At 37.4% G+C, this 24575-nt stretch overlaps 1 protein-coding gene across 1 annotated transcript in view; it reads left to right on the top strand.

Annotated features, from left to right (window-relative positions):
• COL11A1 (collagen type XI alpha 1 chain) overlaps nucleotides 1-24575 on the top strand; it is a 287116-nt gene that overhangs the window by 58905 nt on the left and 203636 nt on the right. The window contains exon 5 of the mRNA XM_038745119.1: nucleotides 19142-19270. Within this exon, the coding sequence (XP_038601047.1) occupies nucleotides 19142-19270 (129 nt within the window). The remainder of the gene's footprint in view (nucleotides 1-19141; nucleotides 19271-24575) is intronic.

Here is a 24575-nt window from a genome sequence, read left to right as displayed (position 1 = left end):
TTGGTGATCATGATATTGAGTTTGGCACATTGAGTTAAAAGTATGTCACTTCTGTTTGGTTTTGCAAATCCTTTGTGATCCAGTGTTGGGAATCACTGCCATCTTGAGGAATAAAATATCTCATTGTAATCAGCTTGTATGATTTTGGTAATTTTTTGGCAAGTCTGTGAAATATTTTAATAGTGTTCTTCTTAATTATCACCGTTGTCATTATGACAGCATATATGCTGAGAAGATGGCAAAGCCCTTATTTTTTAGGTGTAGCTTTAGGCCATAAATGAAGAAGGAATGCCCCTCCAACAAGCCATCTATAGAACACTGTCTCTGTTGGTCTAGTTTTAGTTAATACTACAGTGTCAACTTCATATCTGGCCAGTTCATGTCCTAAAATTTAATTTTTCTGAGGGGATGATTGTTTTTCTCATAATGTAGGATCCTGGTTTTTAGTTTTGTTTTGTTTTATGATACTGTCAAGCACCTAATGTGTGCCAATCACTGTACTGAATGTTGGGTATATTCAAGCTAATTAGGTTGGACATAGTCCGTGCCCCACATTGAGCTCACAGTCTTAATCACCATTTTCAAGATGAGGTAACTGAAGCACAGAGAAGTTAAGTGACTTGCCCAAGATTACAGAGCAAGCAAGTGGTGGGGCCAGGATTAGAAGCTAGGGCCTCTGATTCCTAGGCCCATGATTTATCCACTAGGTCATGATATTTTATTAGTGTAATACCAGTATAAAGCTCCCAGTCAAGGTCTACTGGTGAACTATGTTTGGTTTGAATGTAGCAGACAATTTTTAGGAACATATTTTCTTTTTCCCTTCCTGTGTAGGGTGACTCGTATAGCAAGTCACTTAACTTCTCAGTTATCTCATCTGTAAAATGGGGATTAAGGCTGGGACAACCTGATTATCTTGTTTCTTCCCCAGTGCTTAGAGCAGTGCTTGGCATATAGTAAGTGCTTAACAAATACCATAATTATTAATATTATCATTACCTAAACAAAAGCCTTCTCAGATATCAATCAGTTGTATTTCAATCAATGGTATTTATTGAGTCCTTACTATGTGTAGAGCACTATACTAAGCACTTGGGAGAGTACAATACAACAGAGTTAGCAGGCACATTCATTGCCCACCTGGGCTTACAGTTAGTGTAGGGGAGGCATATATTCACATGAATAAGTAATTTCTAATATATACTGTATATAATATATACTGTAATATGCTCTATCTACTGTAATATATACTGTAATATATACTGTAATATACTCTAATATATACTGTATATAATTTCTAATATATACTGTAAAGATGTGTACATAGGTGCTCTGGGGTTGAGGGCGGGTTGAATATCAAATACCCAAAAGTCACAAGTCCAAATGCATAGGTCACACAGAAGGGAGAGGGAGCCAGGGAAAAGAACATTTAATCAGGGAAGGCCTCTAAGGGGAGATGTGATATTAATGTGACCTTAAGACACGATAATCATGACGTATTTGTTAGGTGCTTACTATGTGCCAGGCACTGTATTATGTAATGAGGTAGTTACAAGGAAATTGGGTTGGACACAGTCCCTATCCCAAAGAGGGCTCACAGTCTTAATTCCAGGTTTCCAGATGAGATAACTGAGGCATTGAAAAGTGCAAGGGCACGCAGCAGAAATGTGGCAGAACCAGGATTAGAACCCAGGTCCTTCTGACTCCCAAATCTATGCTCTATCCACCAAGCCATGCTTCTTCTCTATTCAGAATACTGCTGAATAGCTCTAATCTTTTTTTAGTGATGATGCCCAATACCCTCCCTAAGACTTAAATACCTATGACTTTTCATTCATTCATTCATTCAATCGTATTTATTGAGTGCTTACTGTGTGCAGAGCACTGTATTAAGCACTTGGAAGTACTTGGGAACACACAGAGATGGTCCCTACCCAACAACAGGCTCACAGTCTAGAGGGGGAGTCAGACAACAAAACAAAACATGTACACAGGTGACAAAACATGTAGACACTTTTGTTTAGGTTACGATAGTGGACATTCCATCATCTTTAGAACTGCAAAACTAAAATTGTTTTTCCAGAAGTGGTGATGCTTTAAGGTCAAGCCAGCCACACTCTTGGAGATCTAAGTAATTTTGAATGATCTCAGTAAAGTGAACAAAATCTGGATTTTAGGGGATCAAGAAGAGAGTTGGTGGTTGAGGAAGTCGATACATATGAATTTCTTTCAAGGAGTTTAGAAAATACTGGAAGCAAGGAACTGTGGAGGTACTGAGAGTGCAGTGGGATCCAGAGAAGAGGTTGAGCCTATTTGAAGGATGAAGGGAAGGCACCAAAGAATGAAAGGTTGAGGGTAGTGATATGAGAAGAGAGGAGGAGGGTGGGAGCTAGTAGTTATAAGATATGGTAGGGAATTAGAATTCAAGTTGCGTACAGGGAAGGTACAAGATATATGGTTTATGGCCTAACAGTTGCAGTGATTAAAAATGAAGAGTGCTTGCTCTGTATCATCCAAATTTTAAGCAGATCCTCCAGAGAGAGGAAAGACTCTCTGTGAGCACTAGATTTGTCTGTATGAAAGATAATGGGACTAGTGTAGGCAACACCAATCCATTAACTCCCATGTAAAGATGGATCTGGAAGAATCATCTTATTCTTTAACAGGAAGTGGGCTCTTGAAATACTGAAAATACAGAAGAGCCAGTTAGATTTTCTAAACAGAGTCTGGTGGTCCGTGAAACTCAGTGGGTTCTCTTCTAAGTGAACTTTTTAAAGCACAGTAAGGTATCGTTTGAGTTACTGGATTAGACCATCACACACGTACTTAGTACTGCAGCATAGAATGATAGAATGAACAAGGGAGTAACTTGGGCACTGGAGTAAATATGGCTCAGTATTTACATATCTGTATTTTTAGACAACCAAAATTTGACTCAGGGAATACTTTATGTCCATCTTGACACCCTTTTCTCCCCTATAAAAGTTTAAATCTATTTAATATAATCAACAGTGTAAGGTCGTGATCATTAAAAACCAAAGATGTCCCTTAGGAAGGCTGTGGGTTACTTCATTTTCAAAAATCCAGATCTTCTCACTGCTGAGTTCAATTATTTTATATCATGCAAAATTATGGCAACTGTTGAACTCAGATGTCTCCTTCCCAATTTCCTACGGGTTATGGTTCAAAACCAAATTCCCAGATGCACATTCCAGTCTAGAATTAAATTCTCCACACTTTGAGGACTGTCTTTAAAACCTTTGAAAATATCTTAGGGAGCCGTAGCAGTAAGTATGTAAACACACAAGGTCTTGTGATAGCACAGAAATAAGGAGGTAAAAATTTCTCATATTTTCTGGTAGCAGTTCATTTTGGCTAAAAATGAAACACTGCATAAAATACAAGGAATAAAAATATTTCAGGATGTGAAAAGAAACCTCATTTCTAGGACATATAGGCCTTTATCAACCAAAACCTAAAGCTTTCAGAAACAGTTAATACCAAGTGGAGTGTTTATCTGTGGAAACTATTTCTATTTTTTAAAAAATATTGCTTTCACAGTGCTACCAACTGGCAAATGGTCAGCTAAATGTCTCTTCTCAAGTTATATTGTCCAATGGGTTTGGCTTATGGACTAATGTCTTTAAGGTTGTTGGAATGTGATCTCCCTTTGGATTTACTTTTCCAGCCAAAGGACTTGAAGTTTGCAGTGATGATTTTCAAGATGTCTAGACTTTTATTATTGAAAGTTGAGTTCTACTGTTAATTAGCCAGACACCTAAGTTTTCTACTCAGCCTCAAACCTGAAAAATGCTAAATAAGCACTGTTTAGCATGGTCCAGAACCAGCATGATTTATTGGAAAAAAAAAACAGAGAGCTGGAAATCAGGAGAGCTGCGTTCTAATCCTGACTCTACCACTTGCCTGCTATGTGACTTTCTGCAAGTCTCTTATTTCTCTGCATTTCATCTGAAAATGGGGATAAAATATGTTTACCCTACCCATTAAATTGTAAGTCTTAAGTAGGGCAGAGACTTTGATATAATTGTATTTTTATATACCCCAATGCTAAGCACATTGCTTGGCACCAAGTACATGCTTAATTATTATCACTATATTATTAAATTCCAGAAAAAGAAGCCCACTTCATATCTTGAAGTAGTTAAACCCAGTCAATACACATTGGCGGCAGATACTCTTTTTTATTAATTGTGATATTTCTCTAGGTTGTGGCCAGAAAATGTCTACCAACTGTTGTATTGTTATATTATACTTTCCCAAGCATTTAGTATAGTGCTATGTACACAGTAAGCACTCAATAAATATGACTGATTGATTATTGCTTACATTTCCCTAGTCTTCTGATACCCTCTGTCAAATAAATGCTCAATTCTAGACTGTGAGCCCATTGTTGGGTAGGGTCCATCTGTATATGTTGCCGACTTGTACTTCTCAAGCGCTTAGTACAGTGCTCTGCAAATAGTAAGTGCTCAATAAATACAATTGAATGAAAGAATGCATGAATGCCATGTCAAAACATATCCTAATTTTTCAGGCATCTTTTACTTAGATTACTACACTGTTCCTAGATTCGTGAGTCTCCATTTTTCAAACCGCTCATAGAATAGTATGCAACTTAATTGAAGAAGAACTAATAAAGCTTAACATTAGAAGACCAAAATTGTCCATGTTTTCAACATTTCTATAGACTTAGAGAATCCATCTCGTAAGAACAAAAGACATGGCACACTGGGTCAGGTGGTGGTCAGTGCAATGATGATGTTCAGGGAGCTCAATAATGGTGATTCTTCCTGTTCTCCAATCATTTTGACATACTTTTTTCTTCTTATGTCTTCCCTATCTACTGTTCTGAGTTCTACTCCCTGCTTCATGACTTTCCTATTGTGGGACTTTGGGCAAGGCACTTAACTTCCTGTGCCTCAGTTTCCTCATATAAAAAGTGAAGATAAAATAATTGCTCTCCTTCCTACTTACACTTTGAGCCTCAGGTGGTTGCAGGATTGTGTCCAACCTTATTGATTATTTGGAATTTACCCCACCACTTAGGACAGTGCTTAGCACATAGGACATCCTTAACAAATACCGCAATTGTTATGTCCAATGATATATTGAAACATTTACAACTTCCCTGACTTTTCTCTTTAATAATGCTTGTAGGCATATTGTCCATGGATATTCCAAACTTGTCTGAAGCCTATTGGCATTTCCTGCATGCAGAGCTTCCAGTAATAATGAATTCCATGCATTTTATCATCTGCTGTATGAAGTTTTGCTTTTATTTGTCTTTCAACAACCTCATTCAGGCTTCAGTGGAAAATCTCTCCTCTTGGTGTTATGCAATTTGGGAAAATAACTATTCCATGTGTGCCTTATCCTCACCCTTCATTATTTTTAAGATTTATTCATTTTCCTTCTTGGACCTTGATGTAGCACAGGAGCTACTCCAGCCCCCTGATCATTTTAATTGCTTTTTTTCTATTTATTCATATTTAGTCATTGGAATTTACACCAGTGTGAGCAAAGGAATATTTTGTATACCAAACAATAACCTTAGCAACTCTACTTAAAAATGTTTGTTCTAATAAGTTTTGTTTTATGTAGAACACTTGCTAGATTCAGATTTGTAGAGGTTAGGTGATAGTTTTTCTAAAGTTATTTTCTCTTAATAATTTCTATAGCTCATACAAGCGATGTTTACTATCTCTAAATTTGATGTCGGATGATCCTCACCAGATGGGTCTCATAAATATTCCACTATTCTACCGAAAAGCTGAAAAGTAACAATAGCCTGGGAGGAAAAAGGATTAGAAGATAATTATTCTCCCTTGCCACCAAAAATTGGATTAATACTGCATTAAAACAAGACTTTACAAACACAAGCTGTAGCTAGTTTCCTGGAGACTTCAAAATGAAGGCAGACTTGGATATATGCATTCTCTTTTCATTCTGAACATGGGGATATTAGAGAGGGGCCTCTGGTTTGAGGACTAGCAGGAGACAGGCTTCCAAGACCTACAAGGTCGGGAAACCATCTTGTTGGGTCTTTTCATTCCACACTAGAAACACTCAAGATCCTTCAGAAATCTGGGATGAGCAAGTCCCGAAGTCTAACTCAAAAGGCTGAAGTATGACTACCCCCATAGCCCCTGTAGAGTGTCAGCGGGCTGATCCCATCAATCTCACCCGCCCAATCCCTTTCCCACATCCTCCATTAAACTGGAACTCCTTCCCCCTCCATAAAAGTCAGACCACCACTCTCCCCACCTTCGAAGCATTATTGAGGACACATCTCCAAGAGGCCTTCCCCGATTAAGACCTCTTTTCCCCGGCTCCCTCTCCCTTCTGAGTTGTCTCTGCCCTTGGATCTGTGTGATCTTCAAGAATTTGATATTCACCCCACCCTCAACCCCAGAGCACTTATGTGCATGTCTTTATATATTATAAATTACATTATATTAATGTCTGTCTCCCCCTCCAGACTGTAAGTTTATTGTGGGCAGGGAACATGTCCAACATGTAATCTCCCAAATGCTTCGTACAGTGCTCTGCCCACAGTGTGTTCAGTAAATGTCATTGATTGATGTGGAATATTGGAGAGATGATTATAACTGTTTATATCCATCATCCATCCATCAATCACATTTATTGAGCGCTTACTGTGTGCAGAGCACTGTACTAAGCACTTGGGAAGTACAAGTTGGCAACATATAGAGACAGTCCCTACCCAACAGTGGGCTCACAGTCTAAAAGGGGGCTCACAGTCTAATATATATATATATATATATATATATATATATATATATATATATATATATATATATATATATATTACAGTCATATATATATACATATATACAGTCTTATATATAAGACATATATATATATATATATATACATATATATATATATATGTGTGTGTGTGTTAACATCTAGAAATACTGTTGATAAAAGGAACACTAAATTGAACTCCACATATACTAAATTCAGGAATTAGATAATTTCTCATATGTGCCCACTGGAAGAAATTATGCCATTCATTAGACAATACTAAAGCAGGATAGCTTCTAAGTTTAGGAATGCCATATAAATTTGTCTCATACTTTTAAAAGAATTATTTAAAGTATCTCTCAACTACTATAACCTTGGGGAATGTGCAAAATGGTTATCTACTGAATATAGGAAATGGTCAAGTTGGTACATTATCTTTTTCATATTTATTTTCATATTATCTCTCTGTTGTAAATTAGCAAATTACAGCTGACTCAAATGAAAATCTTTACCCATTTAAGAGAATGTATCATTCTGATATGGTAAAGGATGTAGTTCAGATGAACCAAATAAAAACAGTCCTGACTTAGTTGTGAGTGGAAACAAACATACTATGAAAGAGCAATAGTTTACTGTGGCTTCACATTCCATGTTAAATTTTAAGCTGATAATCTGAGAGAAAAAAAGCACGGAATACAACCTTTCTTCTCCATCCAAACTGCTATTACACTGACCCAAGCACTATAATATCCCAGCTTAACCGCTGTATCAGCCTCCTCACGACCATCCTGCATCGTGTTTCTCCACATTCCAGTCCCTACTTCACTCTGCCTGGATAATTTTTGTAAGACTATGTTCAATTCACATCTCCCCACTCTTCCAGGGGTTGCCCATCCACCTCCACATCCTACAAAAACTCCTTATCATCAGCTTTAAAACACTCAGTTGGCTTGTCCACTCCTATCTCACCTCATTGACCTACTGTTGCAACCTGGCCTGAACACTTTACTCCTCAATACCAATCTACTCAGTGTACCTTGATCTCATCTATTTCACCGCCAGCCCCTTGCCCACATCCACCCTCTGGCCTGGAACTCCCTCCCCTTTCATATATGATAGTCCACCACTCTCCCCATCTTCAAAGCCTAATGAAATAACATCTCTTCCTACAGGTCTTCTCCGGCTAAGCTCTCATTTCCCTACTTCTTCTTCCTTCTTTGTCACTTATGTACTTGGATCTGTACCCTTTAAACACTTAATATTCACCCCATCCTCTACCCCACCGCACTTATGGACATAACTGTAATTTATTTAATATCTGTCTCCCCCCGGACTATAAGGTCCTGGTAGGTAGGGAAAGTGTCAACCAACTATGTTGTTCTGTACTCCTGAGCACTTAGTACAGTGCTCTACACCTCGTCAACACTCAATAAATACCACTGATTGCTTGATCATGAATTTCACTCATTTCTCTTGGAACTCTGTTTCTAGTCATGGATTTGTTTAAATGATTTCTCATTAAATATACAATATGTCCTGTCTAAAGAGACTTTTAATACTCCATCCCACACCTTGTGTGCATGTGTAGATTGTCCTTTCCCATGCCATGAACTTGCTATGGCATCTTACTCTTTTTAGTATGTGCTTTCCAATACCCCGCCCTTTCCAAAGTCACTGCTCAAGGGAAGGAAACTCTCTTCTGAATGCCACATGGCAGGTCAGTCTGTTAATTGCTGTTGTCTTCCAACAGACTCTTCTTACACAGCCTTGTTTGGAAAAATGCTTCTGGAGATTTTTAAAACACTCATTCTGTTCTCCCTTCTTAGTTTTGCCCTATTTCCCTTTTAGTATTGCCCTTTTAGACTGTGAGCCCACTGTTGGGTAGGGACTGTCTCTATATGTTGCCAATTTGTACTTCCCAAGCACTTAGCACAGTGCTCTGCACATAGTAAGTGCTCAATAAATACGATTGATGATATTTCAGCCCTTCATAAAGAAGAAGTGTGCTTTTAGGTCTTTCAGAGCAGAATCCATACATTGCTCTCAAGGAAGTTACAATCTAGCTGATCTCTGGCTGAAGTTAGTTGATCTTTTAGGGCAGTGAATACAATTGTTCAGTACCAATATATTATAGACTCTGGAAACATCAAATGAAACTTCAAATGAAAATGATTTCACTTTAAACTCAGTTCAGAAAAGGAATTAGACCTGGAAAACATTGTGCTTATGTGCCCATGTTTTTTAGATTAAAAAGCAGAGTTTCTGACCATTAGATATTTATCAGTGTGTGTGAGTGTTGCTAAGACCATACCTCCCACATCATATACATAACAGTGTTTGTCCCTACTAACAGTTTGTCATTTGTTACTTTCAATGCCTAGAATCATTTTCGTTTTCCCCCACTTGCTGTTACAATTTTTCTGAAGAATTTTTGCCAAGAAATTGCCCTACTTATAATTCCATATGTCAAATTTATGAGTCTTCCACTGCTTTTTTTAATGGTATTTATTAAGCACTTGTCATATGCCAGACACTGTTCTAAGCACTGAGGTAGACAGTCCAAATCCTCAATGGGAAACATAGTCTTAATCCCTATTTTACAGATGAGGTCACTGAGGCACATAGAAATTAAGTGACTTGCCCAAGATCACACAGCAAACAAGTGGTGGAGCTGGGATTTGAACTCCGGCCCATGCTCTTTCCACTAAGTCATGTCGCTTCTTGCGGCCAAGTGGAAAGAGCATGTCTCTTTTCTCCTAATTGTCCAGGCCAAATTATCTATGGTTTTGTTCCCATCCAGGGAAGGTGAAATATCATGAATATTGTTTCTCTGCTAGTAGATTACACTCCAGCTCCTCATTGTTAATGATCATGGCTCATTACCTGATGTTAAGTATGGTTTATAGGTGGCTTTAGCTTCACTAGCCAATTTCTAGCCAGTTTCTAGAACTGTCATAAAGAAGAATGGATATTTCAATTGTAGAGCCTTTCAATTTGATCTGGATCCTGATGCCATGCTGATGCCACATTCTTTTACCCTCCCAAATCACATAACTTCTTTTTTTTTAATCATCCTTCCTAATCCAGTGTCATTTGTCAGTGTTGCCTGGTAGCAGAATTCAGTGATCCTGTGTAGTTCTGTGTCACTGAGGCATCGATTGATATCCTGAGTTGTTCATAGTGTTTTTTAAATAGAGGATTTTTTAGGTGTGGGATTGATGTATTCATTCAGTCATCTTTGTTGATTGCTTAATGTGTGCAGAGCAATGTACTAAATGCTTGGGAAAGTACAACAATAAACAGTGACAATCTTGGTCTTCTGTTAGTCACCAGTCTATAGGATTTGCTGATCAGTGATTAATAATTGTTGAAGCAGTGTGGGTCAGTGGAAAGAGCATTGGCTTGGGAATCAGAGGTCATGGGTTCTAATCCTGGCTCTGCCACTTGTCAGCTGTGTGACTTTGGGCAAGTTACTTAACTTCCCTGGCCTTCTGTTATCTCATCTGTAAAACGGGGATTAAGACAGTGAGCCCCACGTGGGACAACTTGATTACTTTGTAGCTACCCCAGCTCTTAGAACAGTGCTTGGCACATAGTGAATGCTTAACAAATGCCATCATTATTAATCAATACCATCTGTTCTTAGGAGTGTGCTTCCAAAATACAATCATCAGTATATATAAGTGCCAAGAGGAGTTTTCATGAGGCACTTAGTGTGCTGGGTTGCTTTTTCCTATGGTAGACCAAAATCATTTCTAAAATTAGAAGAGCCTTTTTTTGCGATTTTGAACATTTGCAAATGTATTAGATTCCTAGACTCATATTGTTCCTTACCTCTCTTGTTGTATCCAATTATTATAACAATAGGAACCACATACATTTTAAATTTCATTTTAAATTTTTAGAATAGACTAGGCTTTCCTATGTCAAATAGGAAACAATAGGTGTAAAATGCTTAGAATTATTCCCTACATAAGACTATTTCTACACAACCAAAGGGCTGGAATTATTTTAGTCTTCTAAGTAATATTAGTATTATTATTTTATAGCAGCACAGGCACAATTAATTAAATGATTTTCAATAATGCTCTCATCCTATTGAATTGTGAGAGTTTCGCAAGAGGAATGATATTAAATCTGAACACTAGCTTCCAGATATTTGGTTGCTACTATATCTGATGAAGACTGTTTCCATGTTACCTGTCAAAAAAGGTCACACTCCTTTGTGTTCAGAGTCTGACAGTGCAACTAACCTATTAATGTAGAAAATGACAGTGGAAAACTAGAGGGAAAAATATGTCATAATTCCTTACGTGTTGTTCTCATTCAAAAAGTCCAAGCAGATTTTACTGCTGTCATTTGTCAGTAAGGACTTGCCAGTTAGTTTTACTAGGGTTGAGTAATTGTCATTGTAACTCAGGGTGTTAATTTCAATTCTGTAAATTTGACATTGGCTAGAGGAGAAATTGCTTTTGGTGAGGGTTTTTTTTTTTTTTTTTAGCCAATGCATTTTACTTTAGCTTAAATTAGCAAAATTTCCAATACAGAACAGTAATTTTAGAACGTCCCTAAAATGGATAACTAAACTGTGCAATTCTCACATTAATCATTTTATCTTTTTTATTTATCAAAAAAAAAAATCAGTGGCATTCTCTGATGTTCCTCACATTGGTTTTGCAAATGTCTAAAACAGTCTGGAGCAACTGTACATTCCAAAGCATAAGGATATGTTTGTAATATCCATCTTAATGTTGGTTATAATAAAGCATCTGGAAACTGATATGATTCTGATCTTCTGGAAAACATAACCCCAGGAATAATAGTGTGATTGAAAATCATTTTTTCTGTCATTTGGAGATGCTAAATCATCATAACAACTCCAATGATGAAAATAATATAATGATAGCAGAGAATCAGTGGCCTATTGTACTTTGCAAGTGCTTAGTACAGTGCTCTGCACACAGTAAGCGCTCAATAAATATGATTGAATAAATGAATGAATAGAGGGAAGAGCACAGACCTGGGTGTCAGAACATCAGGATTGTAATTTTAGTTCTGCCACTTCCTTGCTGTATGACCTTGGGCAAATCACTTAACTTTTCGGTGTCTCAGTTTCCTCATCTGTTCAATGGGTATTAATCGATCAATCAATCATATTTATTTAGCGCTTACTGTGTGCAGAGCACTGTACTAAGCGCTTGGGAAGTACAAGTTGGCAACATATAGAGACAGTCCCTACCCAACATTGGGCTCACAGTCTAAAAGATATGATTAGTATCTAAATAATTCTAAATAATTCTAATAATTCTAAATAATATTATCTAAATAATATTTAATAAAGTATTAAATAATTCTTCTTCCTCCCTTTTAGACTAATAGCCCTACGTGGTACAGGGCTAATTCAACCTGATTACCTATCCCAGTGCTTAGTTTGGCACATATAAAGAGCTTAACAAATATCACAATTTTTAATAGCTTGAATCTGAATAACATTTATTTTTCCAAAGCATTATTCATTCGTTCATTCATTCAATCATATTCATTAAGCACTTACTGTGAGTTAAGCACTGTACTAAGTGCTTGGGGGAATACAATATAGCAATAAACAGATCACATTTTATCCTCACAATATCCCCATGTTGAAGAAAAAGGTAGGTGTTTTTGTCACCATTTGTCATCTTGCTTTTAACCCAGCACTTGACAATGTTTGGCACATAATAAGCAGTCAACAAGTACCATTAAAAAAAAAATCTCATGGTTCCCAAGGATGCATTTCTTCCAGTAGATCACACAATCTCTCTTTATGCTGATAACTGCCTATTGCCTCTAACGCACATGCACAGAAGACCACATTCATAGGATTCTGATACCTTGTATCACTAAAGTGCCAAGAATCAACAGAATTAACAGGGATTAACAGGAATTAACAGGGAAGCAGCATGTCGTAGTGGCTGGACCCCAGGCCTGGGAATCAGAAGGTCATGGGTTCTAATCCCAGCTCTGCCACTTGTCTGCTGTGTGACCTTGGCCAAGTCACTTCACTTCTCTAATCCTCAGCTACCTCATCTGTAAATTGAGAATTAAGACTGTGAGCCCCACGTGGGACAACCTGAGTACCTTGTATCTACCCCAGCCCTTAGAACAGAGCTTGCTACATAGTAAGCGCTTAACAAATACCATAATTATTATTTTTAGTGAAGCAGCATGTCCTAGTGGCAAGAACATGGGCTTGGGAGACAGAAGTCATGGGTTCTAATCCCAACTCTGCCACTTTTTTATGGCATTTATTAAGCGCTTACTATGTGCAAAGCACTGTTCTAAGCACTGGAGGTTACAAGGTGATCAGGTTGTCCCACAGGGGGCTCACAGTCTTCATCCCCATTCTACAGATGAGGTAACTGAGGCTCAGAGAAGTTAAGTAACTTGCCCAAGGTCCCACAGCAGACATGTGGTGGATCCGGGATTCGAACCCATGACCAAAGCCCGAGCTCTTTCCACTGAGCCATGCTGCTTCTGCTATGTGACCTTGGACAAGTCACTTAACTTCTCTGTGCCTCAGTTACCTCATCTGTAAAATGCAGATTGAGAATATGAGCCCCATGTGGTACAGGGACTGTGTCCAACTTGATTACCTTGTACCTATCCCAACACTTAGAACAGTGCTTGGCACAAAATAAGCACTTAACAAATAACATAATAATAATAATAATAATTAATGAAGATTATGTGTCAGTTTTTAACCCATGAGATCTCTACATACCTCAACTGGTAACCCAGAGTAGGTGTCATCACTGAAATATATCAACTAGCGAGCATGTTCTCTAAAGATTCTGGTTTGAATGTCGGAATTGGAAGAGTGACAGAAATAGTGTAGCATCAATATGGCATCAAGCCTCAGACCAGAGTGGAAGTTTGTATGACCTAAATATCCAATCTTGTTTGTGGTTTTGAAACTCGGATTCAACAGACTTTACGTCTCATTTTATAGGCTGTTTTATCAGCATCATTTATAGGTCATTTTGACTGTGAAGTAGCAAACAGAATCAAAGCAAAGTGGAATCCCATAGTCACTGGGTGATCCATAGGTAGAGAATAGTCAGCATTAGGATGCTCAAACAGCCACTGTCAGTAAGGTCAGAAAAATAATTTTAAACACACACTGAGACAGAACCTTAAATAATATAGCATAACATAGGTCACTTGGGAAAGAAATGAGGCAGACAGCTCAAGCTGCCTTGTACTAATTAGGAATGAAGTGATTCTTTATAGCAGAAACTTCTTGTTACAAAGAAGCAGAATTCAAAACAATTCTAGCACTGCTGATAACAAACTCAGCAGCACAACATGAAAAGAGCTGATGATCAAACATTAGCCCTTTCAGCCTTGCTCACTTAATTAGAATTTCTCCTTCAAGCCTTAGTTTCAGACCTAAAGGACAACTATCGAGTAGTCTTTTTTCAGAAGCATGCCAAGACTGACAGGTACATTAAAAGATAAAACTTGAGGAAAATGTGTTTGTGTTAACAGAAAACGGTGAAAAAATGGTGATATGTTTAGAGGTAAAAATTCACTTTTAGGGAGGAGCTGTGGAATTAACCAGCATTTCAGGAAACAATTTTAAATTTCTCTTTGATCCTTTAGAAACACTTGAGAGAGGAATTCAGAAGATAAATTCCAAAGTTGAGCCAAATTTGGAGATTTTGTTGATGCTACATTCCAAATGATCCTACATTCTTTTATCCATGCAGAAGTGGGACTTGATTAAGCACAAGAAAGCAATCCCAATTTTCATGAACTAAAAAACATCACATATTCACTGGAGAGTTGCAGAAAATATGCCATTCTTACGAATAAGAAAAAAAAGTTGATAGATCACCCTCTGGAGGTGATTTATTGATTTATTCCTGTTGTATAGAGATAATTTCCAGTTATAACTGAGAGTAAGTTTAGAGCTATATTAAATGGTTGGGGCCTATATTAATTTTTATGCTTCTCTTGAACCTATAAGTAGGTCTAAACCTACAAACCTTGGAATGAGTTGCTTTAGTAAGTCCAACTACAGTATCACAGAGCAAAATTTGATGATCCACCCTATACTCGATCAGCATCCTGATGTTCTGGAGCTCTGGATCACACAAAAATGTTTTTAGGTTTGTATCCCCCATGACTTGCTTCTCATGGACAAGAAGACCTCTTTTGGGGTAGGAAACCTGCCTACCTGTTGTGTTGTACTCTCCCAAGTTGTTGGTAAAGTTCTCTGTAGATAGTAAGCACTCAATAAACACCGTTGATTGATTCATTAGTCTGTATTCCCCAAGAGCTGCGTATGTTGTATTACATCAACTGGACACTTATTAAATTCTGCTATTAGTACTGCTCTTCAGGACTAGACCAGATCTTCCAAGCCTTACATCTCCAGTGAGTAAATACCCCACAATCAGAAGTATGGTCACAGATTTCAGGGCTCCAACAGGGGACTGAAAAGTCACAGTGAGAAGCAGTGTGGCCTATTGGAAGTTTGGTCTAGTGGAAAGAGCATGAACCTGGGTGTCAGGACATCTAAGTTCTAATTGCAGCTTCACCAATTGTGTGATCTTGGGCAAGTCACTGAAATTTTCTATGCCTGTTTCCTCATCTATAAAATGAAGGCTAAATACCTGTTCTTGCTCCCCAATGTGAGACAGGAATTGAGTCTGACCTAATCTCATTGTATCTTAAAAAGCAGCGTGGCTTAATGGAAAGAGCACAGGCTTGGGAGTCAGAGGTCATGGGTTCAAATCCTGGCTCTGCCAATTGCCAGCTGTGTGATTTTGGGCAAGATACTTAAGCTCTCTGTGCCTCAGTTACCTTGTCTGTAAATGGGGAATAAGACTGTGAGCCCCCCGTGGAACAACCTGATCACCTTGTAACCTCCCCAGTGCTTAGAACAGTGCTTTGCACATAGTAAGTGTGTAATAAACGCTATCGTTATTATTGTTATGGAACAGTGCTTTACACATAGTAAGTGCTTAATAAATGCTATCGTCATTATTATTATAATTGGAAATGCATAGGATTCAGATAGAAGTGGAGACAGAAGAGCTGATAGGATAGGCCACAGTAGCTCAACCCACAGCTTTTCTCCTGGTGCTGCAACCCACAGAATTCCAGCAGAGCATCTGCTTTTTCTGTGGTAAGGGGTTACAACTGGCAAATTGGGGTTGGGCGAAAGAATCTATGGAATGATGATTTTGGTGCTGAAATTCAACTTCCCATAACAGGGATTAAGTCTCAGGAATTTTTGTAGCAGGTTAGGTTTCCACAGCTATTAATATCTGAAAAATATTTGGCACTTTGCTTTTGACATGACTGTCTGGGATGTTTTACATTTATTTTATTATGATTTCAGCATCTGATTGCCTTAACTGAGGTGCTAGTCAGATACACTCCTGTTACTCGATAACGTGATCATCTTCAGTTAGTCAATCAATCAATCAGTCGTATTTATTGACCACTTACTGTGTGCAGAGCACTGTACTAAGCGCTTGGGAAGTACAAGTCAGCAACACATAGAGACAGTCCCTACCCAACAGCGGGCTCTGCCTGCTTATGTCTTTGCCTTCCTCCCAACTATTTATGGTAGGGTTAAAAAGGGTGTAGATTTTCTTCTGGGAAAAAAAATTGCAGTTCTAGATCTTGATTAAATTTGCATATTTCAGATTAAGAATAAATTTTATGAGTAAATATTGAGCTCCCAAAATAAGAGTTTATAGTGTAAAGGATGACAGAATCCTATCTAAGGTGGTTCAAATATTCAAGCTAAATTAATAAATGACCTAGAAAACAAAAAAACATTTGTATAGGCTACAGGAAGCCATTTTCTTATTCCTTGAGCAGCTCAATCATTATCAGTTATGGACAATTGCAATATCTAATTTCAGGATATGATCACGAATGATGATGTTCTTGAGTGTAGTACTTGTCTAGCATTTATGTTACTCTGGGTGGAATATGTGATGAGACCAAGTGATAGTCGGATTCACAGAAGCTACTGTATATTCATCATATTTATTGAGCACTTACTACGTGCAGAGCTGAACACTTGCACTAAGCACTTGGGAAAGTTCAGTACAGCAGTAAAAAGACAAACCCTGCCCACAGTGAGCTCAGATTCAGAATTGAAATTGGGTAACCAATAAAAGAGAGTCAGAGGAAATATGGTAAAGACACAGTAAAACAAAGCCTTGGACAATGCTGCATCTTAGGGGAAAACCGGAAGTTGATGATAATTTTTACGATTATTAATAATTCTAATGATAATATTTATCCACTCCCAGTTTTCAGCTGAGGTGCAGAATTGTCTGAATATCATAATTATTGTTATCATTAATATTACTAATGCTAATAATGATAACTGTGGTATTTTTAAATGCTTAATATAGATCAAGGACCGTTCTAAGTCCTAGGGAAGATATAGGGCGATCAGATCAGACACAATCCTTGTCTCACACAAAGCTCACAATCTAAATAGGAGGAAGAAAAGATTTTGAGTCCCCATTTTAGAGATGAGGTAACTGAGACCTATAGAAGTTAAGTGATTTGCCCAAGTTTACACAGCAGGCATATGGCAGAGCTGGGATACCCTGGTCCTCCAACTCCCAAGTCCATGTTCTTTCCACGAAGAAATGCTGCTCCTATTTATTAACAATCAGTGGAATTTATTCATCGGTATTAATTAAGGGCTAATTGTGTGTAGAGTAATGTACAAAAACTTGGAAGAGTACAATAATAGTAATGATAATTATGGTATTGGTTAAGGTCTTTATAAACGCTCAGACCTGGGTGGAATCAATACAATCAGATTGGATACATTCTCAGTCTTATATAGAGCTCAGTCTAATGGAGCAGTACTTAATTTCTATTTTACAGAAGAGGAAACTGAGGCAAAAGAGAAGTGAAGTGACTTGCCCAACGTCACACAACAGGAAAATTGAGGAATTACTATCCTGAGCCTCTTGCTATCCCACTATCCAACACTGCTTCCTTAAGGAGTCACCAGGAATATTGCTATGAAGAAACAACCTGACTGCTGTTCTTGAGCAAAAACCTTGTTTAGATTGAGCGACAAGGAGTCAAAAGAGAAAAGTGTGCCAGGCATTGCAAACATTAAACATAACACAATCCATTTGTGCACACAATGTAGCCAGAACTGGGGGTCCCAAATAGGCCTTTTCATTCATACAGGAACAAACAGGTTAATTAGATGATATATATGTGTTTCAGACTAATTGATGTTACCATCTAACAGGTGTGAGTCATCTATGAAATGAACCAAAGTGAAAGGGAAAAGGAACAATTGGTACCTGACTCCAAACTGCCCAGGACTTTGGGCATATGTTTGTCTCTGGCTCTGGACCCGGGACTAAACTATGCCTTTTTGGGAAGTTCAGAAAGTCTTCTCTCAGGGGCAGACAAACTTGAGGACATCTTCAGAGCTGCTTTCTTTTTTTACCTTAATCTGGGACCATAGGAAAGTGATAAGGTATAATAATAATAATAATAATAACGATGATGGCATTTGTTAAGCGCTTACTATGTGTGAAGCACTGTTTGAAGCATTGGGGTGGATATAAGGTGATCAGATTGTCCCACGTGAGGCTCACAGCCTTAATCCCCATTTTCCAGATAAAGTTTCTGAGGCACAGAGAAGTGAAGTGACTTGCCCAAAGTCACACAGCAGACAAGTGGAAGTATAGGAAATATGCTACAGGAATTGATATTGTTAAGTGGATGAAGCGTTCTTGTGGTGCCTGCATAGCCACTTGACTGGGGTGCTGCAACTGTCACTCTACTAAGGGAGAAGGTGCTGTTTCTTGTTATAGGGCAGATGGTAAAGACTTGGAAAATGGCATTACCCCTGGGTCCCCAATTCTGGAGTTTTGCCTGATTCTTGTCCAACCTCAATGACCCAGAACTAAACCCTAGTTCCAAAATAACTCGAGTACTAGCTCATTTATGAGCTGCCCTTCAGACAGGATACCAGACTGAACTAGACCAGAGACCTATTCTGGAGAAGGATTTGAAGCTGTAGACTAGCCTGGTTTAAAATTAGCCTGGCTTAAAATTGTAAGAGTGAACTGGAAAGGACTGGACAGTCTGGGCAGAACTTAACGAATTCAGAGACATGAACTAAAAGGATTCATTGAAAGAATAAGCGAATGCTGACTTTAAAGCACAGCAAAATCCCTAAACATGCACAGGGCTTTTCTCACAAACCAGGTCAATATTGGCCTGGTTCATAGGTCAAGTCAGAAGGGCAGTGAAAATATGACAAGCATTTTAAATGAATTCCTCTTCATTTTTTTCCCTCCAGGGTGATATCCAGCAACTGCTAATTACAGCTGACCCCAAAGCAGCTTACGACTATTGTGAGCATTATAGTCCTGACTGTGATTCCCCTGTCCCCAATGCTGCTCAGGCTCAAGAACCTCAAATCGACGAGGTGAGTACTAGATCATAAGATCTGGGAAATCTAAATTCTAGTTTATTATTACTGTGACAGTTATCCTTTTTGTTATGATCTCTGTGGTATCTTCAACTAAACCCAATGTTTTTCACAGTTTAAATGTTCCCCCAGGAAAGAGTCTTCAAGCCGACATTGATCAGTGGTCATCTGTTATGAAAATTTTCTCTCCTTCCTGTGTATATAAAGAATAATTTATTTATATTGATACTTTTTATATGCTGAATTTGTGCTAGGATTGATAAGAAACTGCATTATTTCCAGATGCTTATAATTCCATTGTATCATCCACATACAGTAGCATACACATTCAAGTTCTGTAATTTTCATTCCTTTGACTTTTGAGGGCAATCCAAACTATTTAGGGGGATAGTTACGATACCTTGAATAGAAAACAGAGCATCTCAGAAATTGGGAGTCTAAAATAATTTTATATTTGTTTCATTAACCAATTGTAGTTTAACTTTTACTGATGTCTCTTGAATCTGAGACGCTCTATGGCATAGGGGACCTAGCGTAGGCCTGAGAGTCAGAAGACCATGGGTTCTAATCCCAGATTCACCTCTGGTCTGCTGTGTGATCTTGGGCAAGTCATTTCACTTCTCTGTTCCTCAGTTATCTTATCTGTAAAATGAGGATTGAGAGTGTGAGCCCACATGGGGTAAGGACTGGATTCAACCTGATTGGCTTGTATCCACTGCAGCGCTTAATATAGTGCCTGGCACATAGTAAATGCTTAGCAAATGCTATTTTATTATTATTATTGTTATTTGATACATTTTCAGAAATCTGATTTTATCCCTTCAAATTAACAGTAGTTGATGAGGAAGAGGAGTAAAATCCTGGGAGGTGGGGTCAAGATATACTATTTCTGATGTACTGTTTCTGAAAAACAAAGGCCAATTCTTCAGTCTTCGGTCAAAAATATTGCCTTTGATCTAAGGAGCTTTCATTTGAGTTTTACTAATCAAAGATCCAGTTTATATGGAATAAAGACGTGTGACGATCCCATTCAGGGAATGGGAGGGACCATTCATTTTCCCCATCAGTTGGATTTGCATTAGGTTATCCAATGTGAGGAATGCCTGCTCTTTGACATCACTGACATACTTTTCAAAGACCTAGGATTTTAGCATTCCACAACCGGTTGTGACCAGTTTCTGAAGTTTGATCAAGCTGGGAATTTTTGTGGAACTAAGGTAACGGGGCTTAATTCTGTGTTAACTTTCATTTTATTGATCAGCATTTTAAAGTTGCAGAATGAACCTGTCATCAAATATTACAGGTTTTACTCAGTGGTTTTTTTGTTCAAATGTTGGAATTTCAAGTTACATGAATGCTATGAGTCATAGGTGCTCAGGCTTTTCAGCAATAGGTATAGGCATGATTGCTAGAGGGACATTGGTTTGAGCTCATAACCCAAGCTTGGGTTCTATGTCTAAAAATTGGTTCATCATTTGCATTGATATGACTCATTAGGGATGTAAGTCACTGTATTTTTCTGATTCTAACAGAAGGTTAGATCTTCAGAACCATATTTTTAATATCATGAGAATCACTTTGAAACAGTGTTTTATCATTTTAAACAATTCCCTTATTCTGTATCTGGATTGCATACAGCTGATCTATCATACTTGTATATTTGAAAATAATTTAATACAAAACTGCATTTATTTCTATGGAATTGCATGCTGATCTGGCAATGCAATATGATGATACTGCTTGCTATTATATGTCGAGTGAGTCAGAGTGGAAATATTTTTTTTTTGCCTCATCAGAAAGCACTAGGCTTTCTTTGTCCTTAACTTGTAACGACTATTGCATATGCATGTTTTCATTTTAGTATAGCTCTTCTGTGGTGGTATGAAAAGGCAGCCAACCAAAACAATAGACTCTATGATATGAATCTTGGAACATCAGTGATTTGCATTGTAGTACATATGAGTACTTTTACATAGGATCTATAATGTTCAACTTCCCATAAGAATGGGATGAGTTAACAGATACTATTTTGCAAAAGATTGATTGGTGTTTACATTACCTGAATTTCAATCATAGTGGTTTGGCTGTCTATATTTCTGCCTTTAGAATGAATGAAAGTAAATATCCATTACTCACAACAAACTCCTTTATTAACTTATTTGACATAGTATTTCCCAAGCCAATTAATAAACTGTTCATTAATAAACATTTTCTAACTTACTCTAATTTCATTATTCTTATACTTGACCAACTTTGATCACTTATTGAACACTGAGAGATACACTAGAATAAACATTCAGAAGATAAAAATGATGCTATTAGAAGAGTGAAATTGAATGTTAGTTCTGTAATATTTTAATTCATTCATTGTATTGATTGAGCCCTTACTGTGTGCAGAGCACTGCACTAAGTGCTTGGGAAATACAAGTTGGCAACATATAGAGATGGTCCCTACCCAACAACGGGGTCACAGTCTAGAATGGCAAGTGGAGATTTTAATTTTAATTTTAATGGGGACCGGAGTAAAATGACTGGACCGACTCCCTCTCCCCAATCAAAATGAAATTATTATGGTAATTGGATAGCCTTTATGATTTTATTTGCATACTTTGTAACAAGTTAGTTATTGAACTCCTAAAGATATTTGAATTTTCTTCAGTCTGTATGTGAAGAAATCTGTTACATCTTACATATTACATCTATTATAATGCCCTGCACCCAGTAGACAGTCAAATATTTGTTAGTGATAGGATAAAAGACAAAGGAAAAGAAGTAGCTTCAAATATAAGAGCATATAAAGAAAAACTATAATCTTGAAAAAAATATTGATTCCTTGTCCTCCTATGTTTCTCTCATATCCTCACTGCCCTTGAACTAATTCTTTGGAAACAGATCATATCCTTTGCCACTCCTATGGTTTCTTTCCATTCTCCCCTCCAGAAGTTTTAAAGGGAGGTCAGGTTGAATTGGAGAATCATGGGAATTACAGAGGAGAGCAGTTTACAGTATGATCAGGATTGCTTGTGCATTAAAGATAACAATAAAATTATATATATTTTAAATGTAATTGAGCAGATTTTACTAAATCTGTAAAACATCTCTAAAAAATGAATGACTTTCATCATCTTCAGAGAAGGAATTTATTGAACTAGCTGATGAGGTGTAGTGAGAAAAAGGAAACTAAAGATCAAAATAAATAGATAAAAGTACATTTTCCAATATTATGATGTTTCATAAGTGCTGATGTGTAAACACATATATCACATGTGTGCTAAAGTGCTTGAATGGTTGACCTGATCAAGAAGGTGGGGATTAATTAAGAGTACTGCTTGGGGGTTTTCTTCAAGGTCAGGAGAATGTGATTTGGCATATTTGAGCAGCAAGGGAGTTTTACAAAGGGGCAAAGGCATGAAAAATATGTCAGACGTGAGAAGTTAGAAAGAAATTAAAAAGTTAACTTAGGAAGAACGAAGATGATGGGGTGGGATGAAATGAAAGACATGGGATGATTTGAAATTAAAGGACAATTTATGAGGTGCCACAAAGCCCAAATTATGAATATTTAGTGCTTAAACCAACAAGAAGGGCTTACACAATCATTTAACCAGGAGAGACAAGGGCTTACTCGAGTTGGTTAGGATGGAGAGGAAATAATAGATCCAAGGAATGGCATAAAGTCAGTAGAGTTGAGAGAATAAACTGAATGTAGTCAGTGTATGATAGAGAGAAGTCAAAAATATGAGCTGTCTGTTGAGAAAGAGACTGGTGGTGATGTCAACAGAGTTGACAAAGTTGGAAGAGAGAAGTTTAGAAAGGAAGTTAGGAGTTGAGTGTTTAAAATAGTGAAGGTGCTGATGGATTATCCACTTACAGATATTTTGGAGGCAGGAAGAGATACACAATTGAAAAATATGAGGAGAGATCAGGGCTGAAGAAGTAGATTTAGGAACTCTTATTCATTCATTCATTAAATGATATTTATGGAGCACTTATCATGTGCAGAACACTGTACTAAGTGCTTGGAAGAGTACAGTATAACAGAGTTGGCAGAAACTTTCCCTGCCCACACAAAGGCGATAGCTGAAACCATGCGAATTAATTAATTACCAAGAGGATGGGAAAAGAGTGACCTGAAAAAGACTTGTTAGGATTTCCACAGGTGATAGATTGTTAGTAAAGGAGACTGAAAAGGAAAAATCAGAGTCAGTAATTATTGTCAATAGCCAGAGATGGTTTCTAGAAGGAGCCATTAAGCATGCCATTAAGAAACAACATGAAAGAAACATTAGGGTAGAAGGGAATCCATTAGTCCTAAACAGAATGAGGTCATTGGATAATTGCTAAACTTGGTCTTACTGAAGTTCTGTAAATGGAGGAGGTGAAATCTAGATTGCAGTAGAATTGAGAAGAGGGCAGGTGGAAAGAATCTGAAAGAACTGGATTTATACAGCCTGTAAAAGGACAGGAATGGTTTTCCTCTTTTAAAGGATTCTTGTGGAGTCAATACAGTATCCCCTCATTGATCATTCTGGAAATTGATAATGCTGTGAGTTCTGGGTTCTGAAAATCTAGCTGTAGTCTACTGAATAACCAAAGGAAATTGCACACCAACCACTTTTGATTGTTTATTTTAGATTGGCATTCAGGATTAATGGAAATACAATGTCAAATAAGTTGATGCATTTGTAAAAATAGAGAAGATACATTCTTCATAATATAATGCTAAATGTATTATCTTCATTAATGCTATCTATTTTGTAAAGCAAGCTAAATGAAAGACTTTACTTCTCTCTAATTATTTTACTTTACTTCTCTTTATTATTGTCAATATGTCTCTAGCAATGTTCAAGCTTTTTGTAACTTGAAAGCAATCATATTTTTAAATCCATATCAGGTTGAACTATTCTTTCTTTTTCATAAAGTAGAAAAACATTACAATGATAGCATTTATAATGAAAAAGCAAGAATTTTTAAAATGTCATGTGAATAAAAGAACAAGATCAACTTCACACAAAAAAACCTGAAATGGCCTGCCTTGTAAATAAAAATAATTAAAAATAATTCTACTGTGAAAATGAAGCCATTATGAAAATGAGCAGATAACACATTTGGTCTAATTTAATACATTCGGTTCTTCCACAACATGCATTTTCATGACATATTTGGGGTCCAGTGTAGTTGAGGAAATAAGGATCATTCTTCCCACAATGCACATATTTCTAGAATGAACTTTTCTACATTGCAGGAGAACTGACTATAATTACAACTGGAATTTTGACAAGCATTGTACTAAAATGGCTCT

Source organism: Tachyglossus aculeatus, chromosome 4 (assembly GCF_015852505.1).
Source record: "Tachyglossus aculeatus isolate mTacAcu1 chromosome 4, mTacAcu1.pri, whole genome shotgun sequence".
Lineage (NCBI taxonomy): Eukaryota > Metazoa > Chordata > Mammalia > Monotremata > Tachyglossidae > Tachyglossus > Tachyglossus aculeatus.
Note: the sequence above shows the minus strand (reverse complement) of the source record. Positions and strands in the feature narration are given on the sequence as shown.